Source organism: Gadus macrocephalus, chromosome 8 (assembly GCF_031168955.1).
Source record: "Gadus macrocephalus chromosome 8, ASM3116895v1".
NCBI classification, from domain to species: Eukaryota; Metazoa; Chordata; class Actinopteri; order Gadiformes; family Gadidae; genus Gadus; species Gadus macrocephalus.
This window is the reverse complement of record NC_082389.1, coordinates 9,935,806-9,956,095: the sequence shown is the minus strand read 5'-3', so window position 1 is coordinate 9,956,095 and position 20,290 is coordinate 9,935,806. Positions and strand designations below refer to the sequence as shown.

Below are 20,290 nucleotides of genomic sequence, written 5' to 3'. Positions count from 1 at the left end.
AACTTTGACTTGGTTGAGTATCTTGAGTTTGGTTTCTGAATATTTGTCGTGCTGGAAACGACCGGCAGTGCTGCTGAACTGGGGGCCATTGGTTCAATCAATTGCACAAGCAACTTGGCCTTGAACTGGTACTTTACGGTGACTTGAAACATAAAATGGACGAATTTCTATTCAGTTATTTATCATGAAACTGTCATTGTGGCTTACAGCTTAATAATTTTATTTGACAAATTTGAAAATGATCTCAACACTTACAAAATGTCAGCGCAAACGCCAGCATTATCAGCAACACAAAGTTCCGTGCCTTGAAAGGTCTGGAAATCTGCCACGTCAGCAGAGCGGCACTTTACACCGGTAAGGAATTAAACTATTAATATCAAAAACACTTTCAAATACATAATGAGTCTGGTCATGTAGTGAACGTGTACATTTGTATATCTGCCAGGCCCAGACGGATGCAGACCTTCCATCTCCTGGTGTCTAATGATGAACCATCTTCACATTCAAGTGAGGAGACCAACATTTGATTGAGGCATCAAGAGATGGGAGGGTCGTCATGGCCACCTCTTGGCTGTTGGAGGCGGTTGTCTTGACGACCCGGTTCAGCAGATCCTAGACCTAGAGGAGCATCAATGCGTTTCGAGGGACCCGAACTTCAGGTTAGCTCCTTTTCTATTTTGCCGTTTAATTTCATGTTGCGTGACCATAAACAAGTTAAATTTTTGTTTAATGTTTTATTCCCTTTTACTGGGTGACGTGACGCTGAACAGTTTTCGTTCTCTCCTGTAGAGTGAGAGGCCAGGACCAGGTAGATCTACCTGAAGACCCCCACCTCTCCGTCAGGTGGGCAGCGGCCCACGGCTCCACCCCACCAAGTTGACTCAACCCTACCAACGTCTTCCAGTCTGGAGCAGACAACCTGACCCAACCTGCGCCACCCAGAATGAAAGCCCCAGAAGTCCCCAGGGATGAGGAGATGCTAAGTTACTGGGAGGAGGGTCCCCCTGGGCAGTCCTTATCATGGTTTACTCCTCTTCCTCGGATTGAGTTAGTGTTGTCCTTATAAGGGCTTGGTGGGTGCTGTCTCTTTTCTGAAGGCGGGACATCTGAAGGGATGTCTAGCCAATTAAATAGCTTTATCTGAATAGAAGATGGAAAACCATCTCTTGTAAGTCTCTATTTACTTTTTTGGTTACTTTTCAATGTTCTCAGCACCTCTGCTGAATGTAACTTTGTAGCAGATAGACGATTATCGTTTTTTTCAGTCAGCAAATGTTACTGTAATGTTACTGTAAGTTGTGTTTTTCATGTGTGAATAAAATGCTTGACTTAAAAACGTGTGGACAGTTTAACTTGGTAGAGACTAATTTGTTAGAGCATCTTGCCGTTAACAAATTCTTTGAATTGATTATAGAGTAGCTTTTCATGGAACTTGAATAGCCATACAGAGAGTTGCTGGTTTAACTCAAATCTCCCTTGAGAGCCCAGTGTCTCATGAGGAAAGATTTGCTAGAAGCAGGTTTTTTTTATACGTTTATTCAACATGATTACTTGGTTTCCATGAATACCAAACAGAAATTAACATTGTATATCTACATCAATATAAAATAACTTGTGTGCGTTCAGTCACTCATCAAAAGCTTGATCAAATGTAAACGGCGGACATTTTAACGGATTATGAAACGATCTGAAAGGTGACAGAATTTAGAAGTACATAAATAGTCTCTGAAATGGAGCAGTTATTTGATGATCCAAGATGGGTCCTTCTTTATGCTCTCATTCTCTGGGCCCAAGATGGCGGCCGCGCTGGTCTGCTGGCCGACGCCGAGGTACCTGGGAAGACATTGGCTCGTTAGCAACGTGTAGCGCTGGCCCTAACACCCAAACAGCTGACTCTTAGCTTGGCTCACCTGGACGCTACGTCCACCAGCTCCTTCTGCGACACGGCGAACAGCCTCTCGCGGTGGGCCTGCCGCACTTCGTCCGTCATCCCGTTCAGGAAGCGACCCATACCTGCACAGGAAGTCAGGTCAGAGGTCACGACCCCCAACCACTACCGCCCCACACACCCCATGTCCATGCAGAGAACGTACTATTAGAGAACGTTGAGAAGGTTCTCCTAAGGATAACCCCCCAACCCTCTTGGCACTGTAAAATAGTACTTAACATCAAGTAGCATCTTATCCTAGCTATCTTTAGTACTAAGCATTGTGTAGCATCTTATCCTAGCTGTCTTTAGTACTTAGCATTGTGTAGCATCTTATCCTAGCTATCTTTGTTGTATACGGGGAATGGGTTAACCTAGCGATTGTTAGTGCTTGGCACTTGGTTCTATGATCCAGTTCTTACTGAACCGACAGCGATATATATTGTTGTTTCTCTTTCTTCTGACAAATGGACTCATTGTAGGTGGCTTTAGATAAAAGCATCTGCCCCTTGAACATTGGGAAGGTTCTCCTAAAGAGCGAGGGGAACCCTCTGTACCTTTGTCGGAGGGCGCCACGGGGGAGTCAACAGCGGAGAACACGGACAGCTTGGCCTCGTCAATGTCCTGCTGGGAGAAGGAACCGGAGCGCGCCCAGTCGACCCCCCTGCGGAACGCCGACAGCGTCTGCACCGAGTTAGGGTCCCTAAAGACATAGGAAGTAGAGTTAGGGTCCCTAGACACACAGGAAGTAGAGTTAGGATCTCTTAAACACACAGGAAGAGGCTTTGGGTGATGTATATTGTTGGACTGGAAAGCCCTTGTAGACCAAGACTGCGTTGAATCTCTTGCATGTCTTTTAACATCACAACATACCTTAACCGTCAGGATTTACGTAAACAAACCAAATGTTCTGATTGGCTTTGCTCACCTGTATGAGTAGAAGGAGAAGAGGCCGCCTCCCATCCGGGCTCCGCCGCCGTAGGCCCCGCCCTTCTCTCTGATCTCCCCGTGGAGGTACTTGGCCGACATCATCCTGGCCAGGATGTACAGACTGAGGGACAGACGGTCACAATGAGACGCGTGCCTTCAAGGTTACTGAACTGAACTGGATGAATTCATGTGAATTCAATTGACTTAATTCGGTTAAGACTTAAGTAAGGGATCCTGGGGGTAATTAAGGGGTCCTTGAGGGCAAGTAAGGGGTCCTTTTGGGGTAAATAAGGGGTCCTTGAGGGTACCTGGCGTAGTCGGCGTGTGTGAACGGCACGGTGCGGATGCTCTCGCTGACGAAGTTGACGGGGAACGCCATCGGGAAAAAGGTCTTCATCTGGCACGGCTGGAACCCCACTTCCTGTTGCACAGCGGACGCACACAGACACTTCCTGTTAGACAGCCCACGCCACCAGCTGGCAGGATGAGAAGAACTAGCCTAGCGGTTAGCACATAAGCGCTACCTAGCGGTCCCTGGTTAGCACGTAAGCGCTGCTCATGACCAGGATGCCCTCAGGTCCGCTCCACCAGAGCAGCGTTCAGTAGTGTTCAGAAGCTAACTCATCAGCAACCACCGGTGAATTTTACCTTAAATTCTTTAAAAGTGAAAGTGAAACTAAACTTGGCTGAAAACTTCTAGCCAGAGCTGTAGTGGCCTTGGGTCATTATAATCGTGTGTTGTAGTTGAAGGAGTCCTCTCTGAGGGAGGGGCCGTGTTGATCTGGTCAGCTTACCGAGACCAGCTTCCTGCTGGCGTCAGAGTCTTCAACCAGCCGCTGAGGAAAGAAGGCAGACGTTACATTTATTAAAGCTGACCTGGACAAGAGGTCCGCACTCCTGACCTCTACTATGGTGGTCTCTACCTAGACGATGGTGGTCTGGTGGTCTACCTCTACTATGGGTGTCTTGTTGTCCTACCTCCACGATGTGGGGTCTGGTGTTCTGGTGGTCTGACCTCTACTGTGGTGGTCTGGTGGTCTACCTCTACTGTGGTGGTCTGGTGGTCTAGTGGTCTACCTCTAGTCTGGTGGTCCTACCTCTAGTCTGGTGGTCCTACCTCTAGTCTGGTGGTCCTACCTCTACGATGTGGGGGGTGGTGGTCTTGTGTGAGCGTCTGTTTCCGGCGACGTCCTTCATGAAGGACTCCAGCTGTCCCGCCGCGGCGGACATCTTCTGAGGCGTCGCGTTCACCGCACACCTGCCGCAACCATGGCCACACAACAATCGTTCTCCTCATGCTTTGTAACTAGTAACTAACTACAAAATATACGATTAGCGTAATGTGCTGGTGGAGGCTCACCTCATGTTGTCAGGGTTCAGGATGTGCTTCTTGATCCGAGGAAGGGCGCGTAGGACCGGGCCGAGGTCCGACATCTCCGCTATCCTCTTCATGAACTTCACCTGGTCGCCACGACAACGCACAGACTCAGACCCAAGCAGGAAGTTGTGTGGAACCACGTTAAAAAACACTTTAAAAGTGTTCCACTTTGACTTTATATATCCACTTTAAATGTCTGGTTGCCTTGCCGACTGCCAGAGGGTGGCCGGCGACCCCAGGTAAAAAAGTGTCCTTGAATAATCCCTAAGCAGTCAATTGCTAGTTCAATCCCCAGCACCTCCTAGCGTGACGAGGTGTCCCTGAGCAAGACGCCTCACCCTGACTGCTCCTGACGAGCTGGCTGTCGCCCTGCTTGGCTGACACCGCCGTCGGTGTGTGAATGTGTACATGAATGGGTGAATGAGTGAATGAGTGGCCACTGGTTAGAACAGCGCTGTATGAATGCAGTCATTTCACCAGTTGGTCTTTGCGGTCTCACCTGCTCCATCCCCCCAAACGTCTCCTGCAGCCCCCCGGCCGGGGTCAGGCTCCGCCCCGTCTGCGTCATGGCGTACATGTGACCCGAGTAGGAGATCCCATTGGCCAGCTCCTGCGCTGACATCATCACGAGCACGCGCAGGCGTTCCTCGTCGTCGAAGTGAGGGCTTTAGGGAAGGGACGGGGTTAGCACAGGACGCCGAGCTAGTCCCAGACGCTAACCGTCCTGGGACTAGCTTGGGAGTGGATGTTTTAGCCCGATTCTGGAGCTCTTACTGGTAAACACACGACCTAAAAGGTAACCCCTCACCTGTTGAAGATGTCGCTCCACAGGCCGAACATGTCAGGAACGTTGCGCTCCAGACAGGAGGAGAAGAGCAGGACGCCCTGGAAGACAGAGCTAGCGGTCAGAACCCTTCTTCCTGTGCTCAGAAGTCAGAACCCAACTACCCGTGCTCAGAACCCCATTTCCTGCCTTCAAAAGGCCACCTCCTGCATTCTGTCAGGACTGACGCTTTGCCAGGGGTCGCCCACCTATCGAGGTGGGCGGAGTCAGACTCACCTGTTCGTACATGTCGAGGTGGGCGGAGTCAGACTCACCTGTTCGTACATGTCGAGGTGGGCGGAGTCCTGGATCACCAGTGGGGAAACGGACATCCCCCCCGTCTTGAGCTCCATCTGCTGGGCCTGCTGCCGGTAGTCCAGAGAGCCGCAGCCCAGCCTGGGGGGGGGATGTTCCGGGTTACCTGGAGTTGTTCCGGGTTACCTGGAGTTGTTCCGATACCGATACGAGTATCTGAAATTCCTCCAATCGGGTATCGGCGAGCAACAGTCTATATGCGGTGATCTGATAGCCTCACATGAGCCCTTTACTACGCAGAGGACCTCACAAACACGGCGCTGTCGGAATGGGAAACGTGTCGTCTCTGACCGAAGTGCGTTCGAGCTACCAAGTCGTAAAAACATGGATGCTCACGCTTAACTCTACAAGAATACAAATGTATTATAATAATTAGCGATTCTAAAAATGTGTCAACAGAAAAAAATTGGCAACAGTAAGTGAACCGACTATACTTTGCTGTCATCATATGAGAACCCTTCAATGACAACAAGTGCTGTTGGTAGACACAATGCTGTATCGACTCGGTATCGGCCGATACTAAAGCTGAGCTATCTGATTTTCTTTTGTATTGGAACATCTCTATAGAGAAGAGCGGAGCCTACAGAGCCAGGCCAGACGTCCCTCACAATGCAGAAGCAGAGACTCACAGGGTGAGGACGCTGCAGAACAGAGGAACGTAGAACCTAAGATCCTGTAACCCTAACCATAAAGACAGGGACTCACTGGGTGAGGACGCTGCAGAACAGAGGAACGTAGACCTTCAGCTCCTCTGGCAACGTGTTCAGACTGCACATGGACCGGAAGTACAGCATCCCATTGGTCGGCTGCTCGCAGTACTGCACGGCCACGCCCCCTGGTGGAGGAGAGAGAGCTTTAATACATGGACTCGGAGAGAGATGATGGTTCTACTGTAGGTGGTTCTACTGTAGTACTGTCGGATGGTTCTACTGTAGGATGGTTCTACTGTAGATGGTTCTACTGTAGGGTGGTTCTACTGTAGATGGTTCTACTGTAGGTGGTTCTACTGTAGTACTGTAGATGGTTCTACTGTAGATGGTTCTACTGTAGGTGGTTCTACTGTAGGTGGTTCTACTGTAGTACTGTAGATGGTTCTACTGTAGGATGGTTCTACTGTAGGTGGTTCTACTGTAGGTGGTTCTACTGTAGTACTGTAGATGGTTCTACTGTAGGATGGTTCTACTGTAGATGGTTCTACTGTAGGATGGTTCTACTGTAGGTGGGGCGTACCTGCGGTGCCCATCTCCACGGGCGTGGTAGGGGTGGTGCGCTGGATGTCAGACACCTGGAGGGCGGGCAGGCAGGACGCGTCCTGGGCCTGACTCTGAGCCTCCAGCAGCTCCAGACCTGAGGACCCAAACGCCTGAGGTTATCAGAGGAGGGCCTGGGCTCGACCGCCTGTCTCTCTGACAGTCTAGCTGTCAGAGAGACAGGTTGGTGTGTAAGAGAGACAGGTTGGTGTGTAAGAGAGACAGGTTGGTGTGGAAGAGAGACAGGGTGGTGTGGAAGAGAGACAGTGTGGTGTGTCAGAGAGACAGTGTGGTGTGTCAGAGAGACAGTGTGGTGTGTCAGAGAGACAGTGTGGTGTGTAAGAGAGACAGGACGGTGAGTCTGACCCTTGAGGTAGATCTCCTGGCGGTCTCCCTCCGTCAGCGCCTCGGTCTTCCTCTGGAGCTTCTCCTGCTCGGCCAGGACCTGCTTCTCCAGGTAGGCCTGGTCCGGGCTCATGGACAGGGTCAGTCTGTGGGGGTTGTCCTGGAGACGGGAGATGGAACCCGTTAGCCGTTAGCCGCTACAGACTAGCGTCCGCTCATGAGGTTGAAGGCTCCTCTTGGATAAGGAGAGGGTTAACTTCTGGGATATGTGCAGCGCTACCTAAAGAGAGCCAAGTCCTGGTCTTGGGTGGGGGGGGTGTGTACCTGGAGGTAGTGCTGGACCTCATCCTGGGGTGTGTGTGTACCTGGAGGTAGTGCTGGACCTTATCCTGGAGGTAGCGGGGGTCCTCCTTGAGGCAGCGTCTGAACCTGGAGACCAGCTCCCCGATGTTCAGCAGCTCCACGGGGTCTCCGTCGTGGTTCCAGCACGACGCGATGTACTACACACACACACACACACACACGTACGTCAGGTGCGGATAAATCATCCCGTGAACCTGGTAGCGGGGGTCGGAGGTCAGTGGACCGGGGGTCGGAGGTCGTGTGACCCTACCGAGGCCAGGGAGAGGCCGAAGCTGGTGGACTGATGCTTCATCTGGATCTCGATCTTATGGAGCAGAGCCTCCACACGCTCCTCCTCAAAGCCCGTCCTAGGGGAGGGAGGGGGAGAAAGGGAGGGCGGGGGAGGAGGGGAGGGGGAAAGGGAGAGAGAGAGAGGAGGTTCCTCTTCAAACTCGAGCGGTCGTAAGATAAACGCAATGTCAAATGTAAACGTAAATAAATGTAGCACTCCCTCTACTTGGGGGTTCTCTCCCTGTACTACCACTGGTCTGTTCTGGGATGAAGTATTTTAGCAGAAAAACTACTGTACCATGGTACCTGGTTCCTAGTATGTCGTACTGTGTCAGTCTGTAGGGGGCTGGTCCTGGGTCAGTCTGTATCAGTGTAGGGTGACTGTTCCTGGGTCAGTCTGTATCATACTGTAGTGTGTATCAGTGTATCAGTGTAGGGTGACTGTTCCTGGGTCAGTCTGTATCATACTGTAGTGTGTATCAGTGTAGGGTGACTGTTCCTGGGTCAGTCTGTATCATACTGTAGTGTGTATCATAGGGTATCAGTGTAGGGTGACTGTTCCCGGGTCAGTACTCACGCGATGACCTCCCTGAGGGTTTGGCTGATGATGTGTTTGACCTTCTCCACGTCCTCCTCCGCCGTCCCCTGGAGCCCCACGCTGAACGAGGCCTGCCGCGTGCTGCCGTCGTACCTACACACGCACACACTTTGTACTACACGCACACACTGCATACTACACACTAGTTGTACTGAACACACTGGTTCTACTCCACACACCATAATAGACTAGCAAAGCTGAACCAGGCCTGAAGGGTGCTGCCGTCGTACCTACACACGTACACACTTAATACCACACCCACACACTTTATACTACACACCCTATACTAGACTACCAACGCGGGTGTACGAGGCCTGCCGGGTGCTTCCTTCGCACCTACACACCGATACACGCACTAGTTATACTACACATCATACACACAATTACTACACACTTTATACTACTCATTAGCATACTGCCCTGTGATAGGGCCACTCTAGCTGTGACCTCACAGACCGGAGCCCCCACCCACCCTACGACGGAGGAGAAGTCGCTCCCGATCTTGGGCTCCAGCAGCGCGCGGTAGAAGGGGGAGTTGGGCCCGGACATCAGCAGAGAAGACAGCAGGCTGAGGGTGAAGGCCTCAAAGGTGTCTGTGATGCTGGAGAGGGGGAGGGGGTTTGGTCACAGAGGGGGGGGGTCACAACACGGGACCAAACCTCCCTCTTTCCTCATAGAGAGACCAATGGAGTGTGTACTATAGTCAATACCTCAGGCCTAAAAAAAAAATTTGTTTGGTTCCGGTTTCCGACCGACCCTGTCAATTTATGTGCGACCCAAATTATTTTATGAGCTTTCTAAAAAATTTTGATGCAAACTATAATTACGTTTTGGTACAGCACCTCTTCATTCTGTACAAGGATGAGCGAATTTTCTCGTTTTTAAATGAAAACAACCTACCTATCATTCGCTGCCGCTGGAAAAAATAAATAAAAAATAAATAAAAAATTCCCTACCTACCCATGACCTCAACTGACAACCAACAGGAACCAAACTTTTTTTTTTTTTAGGCCTCAGGTTAAATCCCATCTGTGTGTGTGTGTGTGTTTGTGTCTGTACGTGTGCATGTGCACGTGGGCGTGCGTCTGTGCCCGTGTGTGTGTTTGCGTGCTTGTGTGTGTGTTTGCGAGCCTGGACCTGTCATGTGTGTGTGTGCCTGACCACTGACTGAACTATGCCCAGTCACTGGTCCTGTCACCTGACCAGTAACTGCTGCTTTAGAATGTGCGGGTGCGTGCATGCGTGTGTCTCTGTGTGTGTGTGAGACGTACTCCCCAAGCAGGTAGCTCACACACACGGTGCTTTGCTTGCTGGGGTCCGGGGCCAGGGGGTCTGGACCACAGGTCACATGGTCCTCTTTCTGGGGAGGGGGGGACCAATCAGAGAGCAGAACGTATGATCACATCACTCACTGTGGACGGCTCCTTTTGTGTGGTGTGTTGAAGAGGCTGTAGCTAAGATTCAGAGTGTAGTCTGAGTGTAGTTTGTTAGATTCAGAGCAGTAGTCTGAGTGTAGTTTGTTAGATTCAGAGCAGTAGTCTGAGTGTAGTTTGTGCGGTCTTACCGGGCTGGTCCAGGCGGGCTGCGGGGGGACGTGTGTGTCGGGTTCTGTGCGGTCGAAGCGGGACAGCGCCTCCTGCTGGATCTGCTGCAGGTGCTGCTCCAGGGGCAGGTCTCCGTAGGTGAAGAACCTGCGGACAGGAGGACCACAGGGTCACTCCGGGGGGGGGGGGCCTAGGGGAGGCGTGGCCCTGGCGTTGCTAGGGCTGGATTGTACCTGGCGTTGCTAGGATGACAGTGCAGGTCTACCTGGCGTTGCTAGGGTGGGTGTGCACCTGGCGTTGCTAGGGTGGGTGTGTACCTGGCGTTGCTAGGGTGGTAGTGCGTGGCGTGGAAGCGCCGGAGCTCCTCCCAGGTGAGGTCGGGGATGTCCAGCGGCTCTCCCCCCGACACCACGGAGTAGGTGTGGTCGGGGAACAGCTTGTTCTGCAGCTGCTGGCCGTACACACGCTCGCTGTCCGACTGTAGCGCGCACACACACACACACACGCACGCACAGGCACACACACACACAGATGAGATTTAACTTGATGAATTGACTGTAATACACACTATTAATCTCGGCCTCTAAATAAGGAGAGGGAGGATGAGGAGGATGAGGAGAGAGGGAGGATGAGGAGGTTGAGGAGGGAGGGAGGATCAGGGGGAGGGGGGATGAGGAGGGAGGGAGGATGAGGAGAGAGGGAGGATGAGGAGGGAGGGAGGATGAGGAGGATGAGGAGGGAGGGAGGATCAGGGGGAAGGGAGGATGAGGAGGGAGGGAGGATGAGGAGGGAGGGAGGATGAGGAGAGAGGGAGGATGAGGAGGGAGGGAGGATGAGGAGGGAGGGAGGATGGAGGGAGGATGAGGAGAGAGGGAGGATGAGGAGGGAGGGAGGATGAGGAGGGAGGGAGGATGAGGAGAGAGGGAGGATGAGGAGGGAGGGAGGATGAGGAGAGAGGGAGGATGAGGAGGGAGGATGAGGAGAGAGGGAGGATGAGGAGGGAGGGAGGATGAGGAGGACAGACTTACGAAGGCTCCCTTCATCTCGTTGAAGACCACGCCCTTAAAGACCAGCGGAGAGTTGAGGTCCTGGGGGTCCTCGTTCTCCAGCCTCCACCCCTCCTGTCTGGAGACAACACCGTCAGTCCACCTCCACCCCCCTGTCAGTCAGACCACCTCCAACCCCCCTGTCAGTCAGACCACCTCCCTTTCTGCATAAAATGCGGAATTCAGTAAAATTGCACTGAAGGTATTTTGGTTCCTCAAACTAGACCTCAGAACCTTAGAACCAGAAGTTATAACAAGCCCTGATTATGGGTCCCGCCCTGATTATGGGTCCCGCACCATCAGAGGTGCTAGAAGACCTATAGTCCTGAGACCGGGCCCAAGGTATGGGTCAGACCTGAAGTCCTGCTCGCGGAGGCAGGGGAAGAACACGGCGTCCAGGTAGACAGACAGAAGGTTCTGGAAGTCCTTGGAGTTCTGGGTGGAGAACGGGTACATGGTGTAGTCACTGGCTGAATAACCGAGAGAAGAGAACCACAATCACCACAATGCAACAGGGTAGTGAAGGAGAATAGAACAACAATGACCACAATGCATCAGTGCTAGGTGGTCATTAAATCACCCTCAATCAGTCTTTGCGAAATATTAATGGAGGGAGTGGTAAGGGAGTCAAACTCTCTGACCAATAGACCAGAACACCTCTTCTTGAGCCCCACTCAGTGTTTAGAGTTAACCTAGACTCTGAAAAGCCTCCCCCTTACCGCCCCCCCCTCTCCGCCCCTCTTACGCACTTTTTGTGTGTTTTATGTCCTGGCACTTAATATTAATATTTTGTGGCATCTTATCTTAGTTCTCTGTTGTATACGGGAAATGGGTTAACCTAGCGATTGTTGCTGTACCCACAGAGATGTAAATGTAAATGTGGAGGTGGGGGTGAGGTTGAGGTGAAGGTGGAGCTGAGGTGAAGGTGTGGGTGGAGCTGAGGTGGAGCTGAGATGGGGTGGAGGTGGAGCTGGGTGGGGGTGGAGGTGAGATGGGGTGGAGGTGGAGCTGGGTGGAGGTGGAGCTGGGTGGAGTTGGAGCTGGGTGGAGGTGAGGTGGAGGTGAGATGGGGTGGAGCTGGGTGGAGGTGGAGGTGAGGTGGAGCTGGGTGGAGGTGGAGCTGGTGGAGTTGGAGCTGGGTGGAGGTGAGGTGAGGTGGAGATGGAACAGGGTGGAGGTACCGGTGAAGGCGTTCATGAAGGTGGAGAGGGAGCGGTTGAGCATCTTGAAGAAGGGGTCTCTGCAGGGGAACCTCTCGGAGCCACACAGCACCGTGTGCTCCAGGATGTGGGGGACCCCCGTGCTGTCCCGGGGGGTGGTCCGCAACATGACACTGGGGAGGAAAACAAATGCACTCTGACCGTCAGAAACAAACGCACCCCTGACCTCTAGAGACAAACGCACCCCTGACCTCTAGAGACAAACGCACCCCTGACCTCTAGAGACAAACGCACCCCTGACCTCTGGAAACAAACCGACCCCTGACCTCTAGAAACAAACCGAACCCTGACCTCTAGAAACAAACGCACCCCTGACCTCTAGAAACAAACCGAACCCTGAACTCTAGAAACAAACGCACCCCTGACCTCGAGAAACAAACGCACCCCTGACCTCTAGAAACAAACGCACCCCTGACCTCTAGAAACAAACCACCCCTGACCTCTAGAAACAAACCACCCCTGGCCGTTCATCAGTCTGTCTAGGGTTAGGGTAAACTCGAGGGTAAGGTATGGGTCAGGTTAGGGTCTGGGTTTAGGGTTAAGGCCCATTCACACCCTACGGTAAATACGGATACGGACCGTTTCGTCCGGACCCGGAGGTGTTTCGTCCGTCAATGGGTCCGTCGCCTCTGAGCTTACGAATCCGGAGTGCTCCGGGAGAAACGGAGCAATACCACCGGAAATCGAGGCGGCAGTATAGAGTCAAAAGTCAGACCATTCGCGACAATAGATAGAGTAGTATAATATCTGATATGTATATATATTGTATTTAACGTTTTATACTTATATTATACTATATACTTGACCTTTTTATTTTTTTGTTCCCCTGCTTTGGCAATAAGTTGTAACTGGTCATTTAACAAAATTTGAGGAGATAATCTGCGGGTTGGTGAGGGGTGTCACATGCCACCGCCGCCTAGGCCTACACTTTTTGCACTATTTTTGGCCGATATCGGATGACACGAAACAAAATCATCTCTCCAGATGTCATGTTTGCGATTGTCGATGCCGTTAATTTGTGAAACGACAGTCACTGCCCTCTAGAGGATTTATTGCGTAACATCCATAACAACGCTGAAACCAGACGGAGGCATGGTAGTTCCGGAGGCAACGTTTGGGGCGGACGGACGAATTTCGTCCGGATCCGGAGGTATGAATCGGCCGTTAGGGTAGTCTGTCAGGTTAGGGCTAGGGTTCAGTCTAGGGTTAGTGGGCATTCTGTTAGGGTTAGGGTCAGGGTACAGTCTAGGGTCAGGTCACATTCTAGGGTTAGGGTACATTGTCCGGGTACAGTGTGTGGTTAGGGGGTTAGTGTACAGTCTGTCTGGTGTTAGGGTATGAGTTGTTGTTGTGTTAGGTTAGGGTAGTCTGTCTGGGGTCCGGGTATGCAGGTACCTGAAGAGGTTGTTGGAGTCATCTCTGGCGGCGTGGAGGTACTGGGCTCCGGTCCGGTCGTGGGTCAGTTTGACGGCGGTCAGAAACAGGTCAGGCACCGCCACCACCTGCAGACAGACAGACAGTCAGAGAGACCATCAGTCAGACAGACAGACATACGACCATCAGTCAGACAGACAGGCAGCTAGACCACGAGACATACAGGCAGACAGACCGATCACTAGGTAATAACACAGTAGGCGAGCCATATCCATAATGTACCGTCCATCCTAGTTTCTCAAGAACGCCTACAGGCAGACTGAGGAGGTGGGGGTTTAAACCAGAACCTCTCAGCCCAGGGTCAGTCAGACCCCCTAACCACTAGTTATACCCGCTTATAACTAGTCTTGTGGGGGTTTGAACCTAGAACCTCTCAGCCTGGAGTCAGAGCCCCTAACCACTAGTTATACCCCTTTAACCACAAGTCAGACCCCTAGCCTCAAGTTATACCCTCTTAAGACGGTCAAAAGACGTGCGGTTTGTAATGAGACCAGAAAGCTCTTCATCGTCATCAGCTCTGGGGGTCAGATGGAGGTCTGGACGTTCACCTCTTTCACCGTGAAGCCCTCGATACTCTGCCCTGGCCGGTAGAGCAGAGCCCTCTCCCGGGCCGACGTGCTCTGGAGTCTCCAGGCGGTCTGCGGTCCGAAGCTGCTGGGGGAGGGGGGTGGGGGGGTTACTCTGGGTCACGTGGCTCTGACCAGGACCACAACACAGGACTCCTCAACTCCACGTTACTTACAATATGTCGTATAAACACTGAGTAAGGTGGATGTCCCTCACCCACGTTACTGGGTGCTTATACGACAGATAAGAGCTGATTGATAACGTTAAATTCACCTTAGTCAGTGTTTATACGACATTTGGAGCTGATTAATAACGTATCACTCACCTGAGACATCGCAGCTTCCGCGCCACCGCTTTGGCCTGACGGAACATTATTAATATTAGTGTCTAGATATTACGATAATCTGCCGGGTGATGTCACATGGAGTCATAGTATGAGCTCAGCATCATCAGGGACTCACGCCGGCTGCGCTGTAGCGTTGAACAGATGACAGGTGACGTTCGACCAAACGGGGCTGCAATTGGTCCGGTGGAACAACAAGCTCGCTCTGGATTGGTGGAGACTGAAGACTACAGGGTTGAAGGACATCGGGTTATGAAAACCAATAGTGAGGCTCCTGACTCTTTATACTTTTAATTCGTTTACATGTTTTCTTATACATCCCTTAAGAGAAAATTAAAACATCAAAACTGGAAACTAATTTAGAAACGAGTTATAAATCAACGTTTGGTAAAATCAATAAATTTCATCATTCAATGTTATTTATGTTGCAAAAGATTAACTAATAAAAAATATTACTTTCCATTTCAGGTGCGGATTTTACATTTACGAACTTAATTTAGAACTTTTAATACTACTTACGACAAATAGAAGTCCTTTCTAATTAATATATGTAATGTACACTTTCAACCACTAGGTGGTGACATCATACCGGGAGTTTATTTACACTCTTTATTTTCCACTTCGCGTCCTTTTCTCATTTGTAATCTTCCCCATTATTCATGCTGCATTTATAATATCAATTAATAGGTTGCCTCCCTTCTTCATCGGTCAAATTAGGAGAATTACCTCTACCTCCAAATGATTGGGCTCCAAAGAGCAGGTTGGGGGAAACTATGTTTTCCTGGCACTCGGAGGCCTCTGCGTAGGAGGTCATTCCTCACGAAGTATTTACTGCACTACTGTTCAGTTCTAACCAAACAGAAGTATCAATGCATTTCTCCTCGGCGTGGGGTTCAATCTGAGCGTTTGATCTGTGTGTGTGTGCGTCTGGTATTGGTGTCTTTATGTCGCGATGTTGACAGAAGTCCTTGGCGGTTAATGTGGTGCGGCAGCCGTGTCCTCCAGCTGTCTGTCAGAGATCTTCATCAGAGGAGACCTTGTAGAACTGAGAGATCATGGCTGTGTACATAACCACCCCGTCACAGAGGCCATCTCGTATTCAGTCATGAAAACCACTTTGTTCCAACAATGGAAAGTAACCGATCGTATCGTCGGGTCTGAAAACCGTGTCTGAAAAATTTCACTCATACCGCTGAAACGCTGCTCGGGTACAGAGATGTTCGGGAGAGCTTGTTTAGTTTGGTTTTAGTTAAGTTTCCGAAGGTTTGGTTTGTATGTAGACCAATAGGGTTGAAGGCCGATTTACATGCGTCTAATCTTACAACGTCTATGAAGTATGCATCCATCTATTTTAACAGTGTGTGTGTTTCTCCCTCTCTCCCTCTGTCTGTCTTTCTTTCCATCACTCTCTCCCTCTGTCTCTCTCTCCCTCTTTCTGTCTGTCTGTCTCTGTGTCCATCTTTCTCTGTCTCTCTCTCTCTCTCTCTCTCTCTCTCTCTCTCTCTCTCTCTGTCTCTCTCTCTCTGTCTCTCTCTCTCTCTCTCCTCTCTCATCTCTCTCTCTCTCTCTCTCTCTCCTCTCTCTCTCATCTCTCTCTCTCTCTCTACGTTCCATGTTTCTATGTATATCTCTATATATAGAGTTGGTTTAGTTGTTGTGTGGTGTAATCCGGGGTGTATAAAGGGTGTTGTGCGTCTAGACTGCGGTCCGCTGGATTAGGATTAGGCCGATCCATTAGGCCGGATCGAACCATAAACCCCCCCCCCCCCCCCCCGCGCGTCTGCAGCAGGAACACGTCTTTTGTGTTCGGTCCTCCGGTCCCGGCGCCACGGAGACGAGATGTTCCTCATCTCCGTGGCGGATCCTCCCTGGGGGATTACCCATAATGCACTCACCGCTAACGCCTTGCTAAAGAGCACTGTTGTGAGCGTGGGCATTCGTTCTCGCCTCCAAAGGATTTGGCGTCCGGATCCCCGATGTCCCCGGTGTAGCGGCTGGCCTCCTGGGGCTGTGATTGGCTGATCCCCGTCCTACCTGCCGTCTCTCTGGGGTGGAATCATCTGCTGGAGGCTGAGCTTCAGGATGAATTATTCTGGTACAGAGACACAGTTAGAACCGCTTGGACCGAACCAAAACTTTCACACAACCTCAACCAATTTAGATGACTTACGGGGAAAGGGGACGCTCCGAACTTTATTCATAAGCGTTTATTCAACGCTGGTTGGCGCATTGCGTCTCCTTCTTACGGCTGATTCCTCCTCAGTCTTCAGTCCTCTGCCTCCGCTGTCTCTGTCCACAAACAAGTGTTTCACTGAGTTATGTCCTGCCCACAGGAGTCACACTGTGAGGACCCAACCTGTGCAGAGAGGGTTTGTTGGCCCCTCTACTGGTTACAAGGATGAGGCCCCTGTCGTGGTAACAAGGATGGGGGACCCCTTTTACTGGTAACAAGGATGGGCCCCTTGAGTGGTTACAAGGATGGGGCCCCTTGAGTGGTTACAAGGATGGGGACCCCTTTACTGGTTACAAGGATGAGGCCCCTGTAGTGGTTACAAGGATAGGGCCTTTGCCCCCAGCAGCCGTCCCCACCTGCATGTTCCCCTGAACTCAAACGCTGCGTCGCCTAGTAGCGGACGAGCCACTCGCGCTTCGTCTCGTTTCTGTCCCCTCCTCCCTCCCCGTTCGAGGGGGTCTGCGTGGCGCGTGTGTGTGTTCTCATGGTGTGTTAGCGTGTGTGTGTTCTCTTGGTGTTAGAGTGCGTTTGTTGTGCGTGTGTTCTCTTGGTGTTTATTGTGTGTGCGTGTGTGTGTGTGTGTGTGTGTGTGCGTGCGTGGTGTTCTCTTGGTGTCAGTGTGTGTGTGTGTGTGTTCTCGGTGTCAGTGTGTGTGTGTGTGTGTGTGTGTGTGTGTGTGTGTTTTCTCAGTGTCCTCGTGACGGATGCTGCGGCGGGCGGCGGCTAACGAAGGTCCGGACATGAGACTCGTTGGTTAAGGCGTCCCCCAGGGCTCCTTCGGTGGCACTTAGAAGATTTGACTCGCCGCTGCTCTTTTCACGCCAAAAATGTCAGTGTGTCCCCTGGCCGTTTCATTAGGCCTTAAGACGGGGGGCGGACCACAGCCCGGGGCCCCCGCCGCCCCCCCCGCTCCACCTCCAGGGGCCAATTAGGGCCCTGGAGGTGGAGATTAACGAGACGAGGGCAGAAACAATGTTTGGTTCAAAACCCTGCACACGGACGATCTCCCCCTCGCCCTCTGTTCTCTCTCTTCCATTCTCTCCCTCTCAATTCTCTCTCTGTCTATCATTCTCTCTTTCATTCTCTCCCTCTATTCTCTATCATTCTTGCTTTTTGCTTACTGTTGTTCCTTCTCTCTCTCTCTCTCTCTCTCTCTCTCTCTCTCTCTCTCTCTCTCTCTCTCTCTCTCAGATATTAAGTAGATTACAGGATCTACTGGATTAGTGTCAGGGTATTTTATCTTTGTATTTCTCAGCTTTTTTGCTTCAAAAATGATTGGAGTGAAGTTTCTGGTGTTATAGAACTACATTACCGTACGCCTAAATGCTCAGAAAGTAATACAGAACTCCTATTCTAGGCTGCCTATATTGCTGCAGAACAGACACAGACACAAACATGCACAAACACACAAAACACACTCAGATGCCTCCTTCTTCACCTCCACCTCCTCCTCCTGCTCCTTCTCCCAATGCCATCTCCTGGAAATTGAAAGCTGAATCCTGACTCAGCCAGTATGAGACCATTGTGCAGTCAGTTCTCCAGAACCGGAACGTTTTGCATTTGTTTGTCTCTGTTAATGTCAAGCTAGGGTTCAAACACAGAATGCTCTCATCCTAGTTTGGATGAAAATGGAAACCATGCATCGCAAAAATAATTTGATGTCCAAGTTACACAAATAGGTTACATACTTATTCTTTCTTGTATGATTGCTTGTCTGTCAGCCTGAATGTCTCACTTTGAGTTTTTGTCGTCAAAATAAACTTCATGTGTCTCAATCCTATCCAATCTCTCCCCTCCCCATCTATCTCCCTACATATCTCTCATAGTCCCTCTCTCTTTACTCTGTTCTAAAATGTTTTGTTATCCAAAAGATAAAGTTTTGATGCATATTTAACTTCAAACGCAATATTAAGAAAGTTGATACAATCTCTCTCTTCCTCCAGTCTCTTCTCCACCTCTCACTCTCCCCTCCCCTCATCCCTCTCTCATCATAGATGTTCTGATGGAGCTCTTTGTCTATCTTCAGCCTTCATCCTCCCTGCCTCCATCACTACTTTGTCAATGAGCTTAATGATGTCCTTTTATTAATTAATTATTTTATATTTATTGATCTTTTTCATTTTCAAAGTCTCCGGAAGTTCTTGAGAAGAAATTTGTTTCTGTCGTTTGATTCTACCTTTCTCTCATCCTCTCTCTTTCTCTCTGTCACTTTCTCTCTCTCTCTCTCTTTCTCTCTCTCTCTCTCCTACCCTCTCTCTCTCTCTTTCTCTCTCTCTCTCTCTCTTTCTCTCTCTCTCTCTCTCCTACCCCTCTCTCTCTCTCTCTCTCTCTCTCTTTCTCTCTCTCTCTCTCTCTTTCTCTCTCTCTCTCTCTTTCTCTCTCTCTCTCTCCTACCCCTCTCTCCCCTCTCTCTCTCTCTCTCTCTCTCTCTCTCTCTCTCTCTCTCTCTCTCTCTCTCTCTCTCTCTCTCTCTTCTATGCCATTTGAGAGAGAAGGGGAAGAGAGCGAGGGGGAAGAGTGCGAGACACAGAGAGAGAAAGAGAGACACTGACACAGAATGAGAGAGAGAGTGAGTTTTAGAGTGATAGAGAGAGTGAGTTTGCGAGTGAGAGAGAGAGGGGAGAGGGGGAGAGAGATGAAAACAATACACCCCCAAATGTATTTCAAAGCTTCATGCATATTTCATGTTGCGAGCGTAGAGATTCATCCCAGCATGCCCTCGTGCTTAATGCCACACTGAAACACCATCCTAACCACCGCCATCACCTACACCTCAACCACAGCCACCACACTGAACACCACCCTTACCACCTTCATCACCACCACTCCAACCACAGCAACTAAACAATCACTCCATATGCTACAATACCAGCTGTCTCTCACTCACTCACTCACTCTCTCTCTCTCTCTCTCTCTTCTCTCTCTCTCTCTCTCTCTCTCTCTCTCTCTCTCTCTCTCTCTCGTCTGTCTGTCTGTCTGTCTGTCTGTCTGTCTGTCTGTCTGTCTGTCTGTCTGTCTGTCTGTCTGTCTGTCTGTCTGTCTGTCTGTCTGTCTGTCTGTCTGTCTGTCTGTCTGTCTGTCTGTCTGTCTGTCTGTCTGTCTGTCTGTCTGTCTGTCTGTCTGTCTGTCTGTCTGTCTGTCTGTCTGTCTGTCTGTCTGTCTGTCTGTCTGTCTGTCTGTCTGTCTGTCTGTCTGTCTGTCTGTCTGTCTGTCTGTCTGTCTGTCTGTCTGTCTGTCTGTCTGTCTGTCTGTCTGTCTGTCTGTCTGTCTGTCTGTCTGTCTGTCTGTCTGTCTGTCTGTCTGTCTGTCTGTCTGTCTGTCTGTCTGTCTGTCTGTCTGTCTGTCTGTCTGTCTGTCTGTCTGTCTGTCTGTCTGTCTGTCTGTCTGTCTGTCTGTCTGTCTGTCTGTCTGTCTGTCTGTCTGTCTCTCTCTCTCTCTCTCTCTCTCTCTCTCTCTCTCTCTCTCTCCCCCCTCCCTCCCTCCCTCTCCCGGGAGATGACCCGTGCTCCTCAGGAGATGACAGCCATGTAATACGGAACATGCATAATTAACCCACAACAGGGAGGGAGGGAGGGAGGGAGTGTGTGTGTGAGTTAGAGAGAAAGAGTGTGTGTGTGTGTGTTCTTTGGCAGGGGAGAGGAAGAGTTTGACAGGAGTGACCACAACGTTCGCTCTGTCTCTCGTTGTCTCTCTCTCTCTACATC

General features: G+C 50.7%; 1 protein-coding gene and 1 long non-coding RNA gene across 4 annotated transcripts; one reads left to right on the top strand and one right to left on the bottom strand.

Annotated features, from left to right (window-relative positions):
• The first annotated feature begins 484 nt into the window (after positions 1–484).
• LOC132462949 (uncharacterized) lies at positions 485–1,336 on the top strand. The gene is made up of 2 exons (XR_009526935.1): positions 485–659; positions 790–1,336. It is a non-coding gene; the product is annotated as an uncharacterized LOC132462949 (long non-coding RNA).
• Positions 1,337–1,515: 179 nt separating this feature from the next.
• pitrm1 (pitrilysin metallopeptidase 1) lies at positions 1,516–14,516 on the bottom strand. 3 transcript variants are annotated; one of them, XM_060058715.1, is made up of 27 exons: positions 14,336–14,516; positions 13,992–14,097; positions 13,405–13,511; positions 11,971–12,122; positions 11,145–11,259; positions 10,772–10,868; positions 10,061–10,221; positions 9,764–9,890; positions 9,471–9,559; positions 8,672–8,800; positions 8,179–8,292; positions 7,582–7,678; positions 7,334–7,468; positions 6,990–7,128; positions 6,604–6,720; positions 6,079–6,208; positions 5,334–5,454; positions 5,044–5,120; positions 4,735–4,900; positions 4,218–4,318; positions 3,995–4,115; positions 3,652–3,693; positions 3,166–3,278; positions 2,856–2,978; positions 2,485–2,630; positions 1,911–2,013; positions 1,516–1,833 (listed from the first exon to the last, which is right to left on the bottom strand). In XM_060058715.1, exons 1-27 carry the CDS (start codon positions 14,380–14,382, stop codon positions 1,740–1,742), a joined length of 3,069 nt encoding a protein of 1,022 aa, XP_059914698.1. In that variant the 5' UTR covers positions 14,383–14,516; the 3' UTR covers positions 1,516–1,739. The 3 variants fall into 3 exon arrangements, with proteins under 3 accessions (XP_059914698.1, XP_059914699.1, XP_059914700.1); XM_060058716.1 differs by having other exon boundaries at positions 13,992–14,094; XM_060058717.1 differs by lacking the exon at positions 8,672–8,800.
• Between the last annotated feature and the right edge of the window lie 5,774 nt (positions 14,517–20,290).